This window comes from Petaurus breviceps, unplaced genomic scaffold (assembly GCF_028583685.1).
Source record: "Petaurus breviceps papuanus isolate PSGF00001 unplaced genomic scaffold, PetGlider_PUasm1.0 126, whole genome shotgun sequence".
Lineage (NCBI taxonomy): Eukaryota > Metazoa > Chordata > Mammalia > Diprotodontia > Petauridae > Petaurus > Petaurus breviceps.
In genome coordinates, this window is record NW_027185655.1 from 76091732 (window position 1) to 76094880 (window position 3149).

Sequence of the window (3149 nt, forward strand, 5' to 3'; positions counted from 1 at the left end):
TAGCAAGCCCTCTCTCGTACCAAAGAATAAAGGAAAAAAATCATTCAGAACAGCCAACCAGCACACCAACACAACAAAAAAATAGCTATCTAGATAATATAGATTAAAAATCGATAGTTAGATGGATAGATAACTAGATAAAATATTTATTAAGCACCTATTATGTGCCAGGCACTGTGTTAAGTTCTGGGAATAGCAAAATATTCTAAAGGACTTTACATTTGAATAGAAAAATACAAAATACAAAGGGATCTGGAAAGGGTGAAGGGTAACGATGATGACACAAGGCAGCTGATGGGGACGTGAAGGGGACTGGAGAATAAGCAGGAGGTGAAGTAAGCAACATGGCTGGAGCTCCCCTAGTTTTGGTGGTCAGGCAAGGACTTACTCATCATTGAAGTCTAAGGGCACATGCAATAATCCACACCTGTTGTTCCCCCTACTTCTGACCCAACTTTTAATGAAAGTGGTTTTATTCTAGAATTTGGAGCACAGGTCTATGAAGCCATGCTTCTGAATTTCTAACAGGGTAGACAGGAAAACACTTGAGAAATCCAAATATTTACATTTTCCCAAAGGTTTCACTGTATCTATTTCACTAGAATTTTAAGATCTTGGTATTTCTCAGAAATGTGGCTTCTTGGGTTCCAGGATGACATGTACCATTGCATTCCTTTTCTCAAAACATTCTACCATATGACAATCATCAGTAGTTGGCATTATTTCTTCCCAAGATTTAGAGAAGGATCATTTCTGATGGAGGAAGATGAAGAAACTCTGCTTTTTTTTTTTGTTTGTTTAATTAAACTGTTACCAGTTTGATTATTGAGAATGAGTCTAATCAGTTTAACCAAAGGACTGGCCAATTCTGTCAAAAAACTGTTTTGATTGACCACACCCACTTCTTTCTCCCCTTTCCTTCCCTCTTCTCCAGTTAAACTGTCTGTTGAACCAGAGCAATCAAATCAATTGGTTATGTTGGCAGTATGTAGGTAGGAGTTTAGTAAAGAAAATCAGGAGAGGCTTTCTTGTAACAGGGTATAGTTGTGTGCAATGCACTGCATCAGACAAGAGCCCCGAGAGGGAAATGTAGGCCCTACAATATGGCAATCTGTAAGCTAGTATGAAAAGCAGTGCTTTTATTAAGGAGTGCCTTAGGCCTGAACAAGTTAACTACTCCAGGAAAGCAAATTAAAAAGCAAGAGATAGTATTCCCAGGGAAAAGGGATTCAATACAGAAATTACATAGTGGTTCCTTCTGTAACTGGCAACAATTAGATATCAGAAAGTAAGAAGACAGCCTTTGTGCATATGTGGATTCTGAATATAGCAGGTGTAAGCTATCTTTTAGGAAGCTGAACAGCTCTTCTTGGCTCTTTATTTTTGGGATGTTTGCCACTGATGGGGTGAAACAAAACCCTTGAAATACAAAGTTTTCATGTGATATGGTGTTAGGGCCGCGAGTGTGAGAGACACTGCAGCAGTCACAAGATGTCAGAGTGAGTGCACCTGACCTCTGAGGGACAGGGGCTTGGAGATATGGAGGCCGATTCTGCCGGGCCGTAAAGGCTGACATGGCATTGAGCGCAGGGTCGTGGGGGCCGACTCTGCTGGGTTGGGAAAGGCCAACGTGGCACTGAGCGTGCCCCATAAACACGGACTCCTCTTAACACATACTCCTTTGCCCTGCACTCGGGAGAGTGCACGATTGGCTCCCACATAACAGGTGACAAGGGGGCAGCCGGAGGGGGTGCACATGGCTTTCTGAGGGACGTTGTTGGGACAGCTTTGCCTGGAGGTTAACGAACCAGGGATAAGGGAGTTTTGGGTGCAGTGATGTGAGAGTGATAATCTGCGTGGCAGTGCGTAAAGGACTTCTGGGAAGGACGTTGCTCCTTGGTCTCTTACAACATAACTTGGGAAAGAACATGATTGGCCCCGCAAGGTGTGCCCCCGCAAGGCTTATAAATTGGGGAGATAGAGGAAGTGAGTTAGTTCCTGCTTAGTTCCAGTTCTGCCTGAAAGTTCCTGTGCCTGTTCCTGTGCTTGCTTGTGGTGCTGTTAAAGATGTAACAGAATAAACAGCTTCACATCACACTTTCCGTGTCCCTGGGTGTTCTGTGGGGGTAAGTTCTTCTTGGAGACAAGAAGCTGGAGACATCCGAAGACCTGGTATAAGGTAAGATAAGGATGGAGTTGGGACCGGGAACCCAACAATATGGAAGCTGAATAATTAGATATTTAAACGACATTACTCTTGCAAGATTCTGCCACAGATGTACTTCCTGGGATATTTTCTGTCAAAGAAGGGGAAAAAAAATCTCTTGCCTTCCTGATTTCCTCTAATGAGGAAAGATAAGAGACATTCTCTTGAATAAAGATAGGAGGGATGGAGAAAGAAAGAAGTCTTTTCTCTTCACCCTCCGGAGCCAATATGGGTTGCGTTTGGACCAAGACTGTGAAGAAGGCAGCGCGAGTCATCATTGAGAAGTATTACACCTGCCTGGGCAATGACTTCCACACCAACAAGCTCATGTGTGAGGAGATTGCCATCATCCCCAGCAAGAAGCTCTGCAACAAGATCTTGGGATATATTACTCATCTGATGAAGCAGATCCAGAGAGGCCCTGTGAGAGGTATCTCCATCAAACTGCAGGAAAAAGAAAGAGAAAGGAGGGATACCTACATCGCTGAGGTCTCTGCTTTGGATCAGGAAATTATTGAAGTGGACCCTGATACCAAAGAAATGTTGAAACTCCTGGACTTTGGTAGTTTGTCCAACCTGCAAGTTACCCAGCCCACAGTTGGGATGAACTTCACAACACCAAGAGGAGCTGTTTAATATTTACTCTTGCCTTCTTTCCAATAAACTTGGGAACTTCCCCCCCCCAAAAAAAAAGAAAAGAAAAAAGTCTTTTGATTCTCTAGCTAGTTTCTACTCTGTAGGCTATAAGAAAGGGTTCAAAGAGTTAGGGATAGTGGCGCAGTGAGTAAGAGTGCCGGCCCCAGCATCGGGAGACCTGGGATCGGATCCAGCCTCAGATACGTAATACCCACACAAAAATAACTGGCCGTGTAACCTTGAGCAAGTTACTTCATTCCAATTGCATAAAAAAAAAGAGTTGGGGGTGGAGGGAGGTATAGAATGA

The 3149-nt window shown here is 43.5% G+C and overlaps 1 protein-coding gene across 1 annotated transcript; it reads left to right on the forward strand.

The window, feature by feature from the left end:
• The first annotated feature begins 2434 nt into the window (after positions 1-2434).
• On the forward strand, positions 2435-2868 carry LOC138170572 (small ribosomal subunit protein eS17-like). Its single transcript, XM_069099991.1, has one exon. The coding sequence runs from the start codon at positions 2435-2437 to the stop codon at positions 2840-2842; it is 408 nt and encodes a 135-aa protein (XP_068956092.1). The 3' UTR covers positions 2843-2868.
• Positions 2869-3149: the final 281 nt, after the last annotated feature.

What these genes read in the sequence shown, in the direction of transcription:
- LOC138170572 (XM_069099991.1), top strand. Translation starts at nt 2,435, where the DNA reads ATGGGTTGCGTTTGGACCAAGACTGTGAAGAAGGCAGCGCGAGTCATC.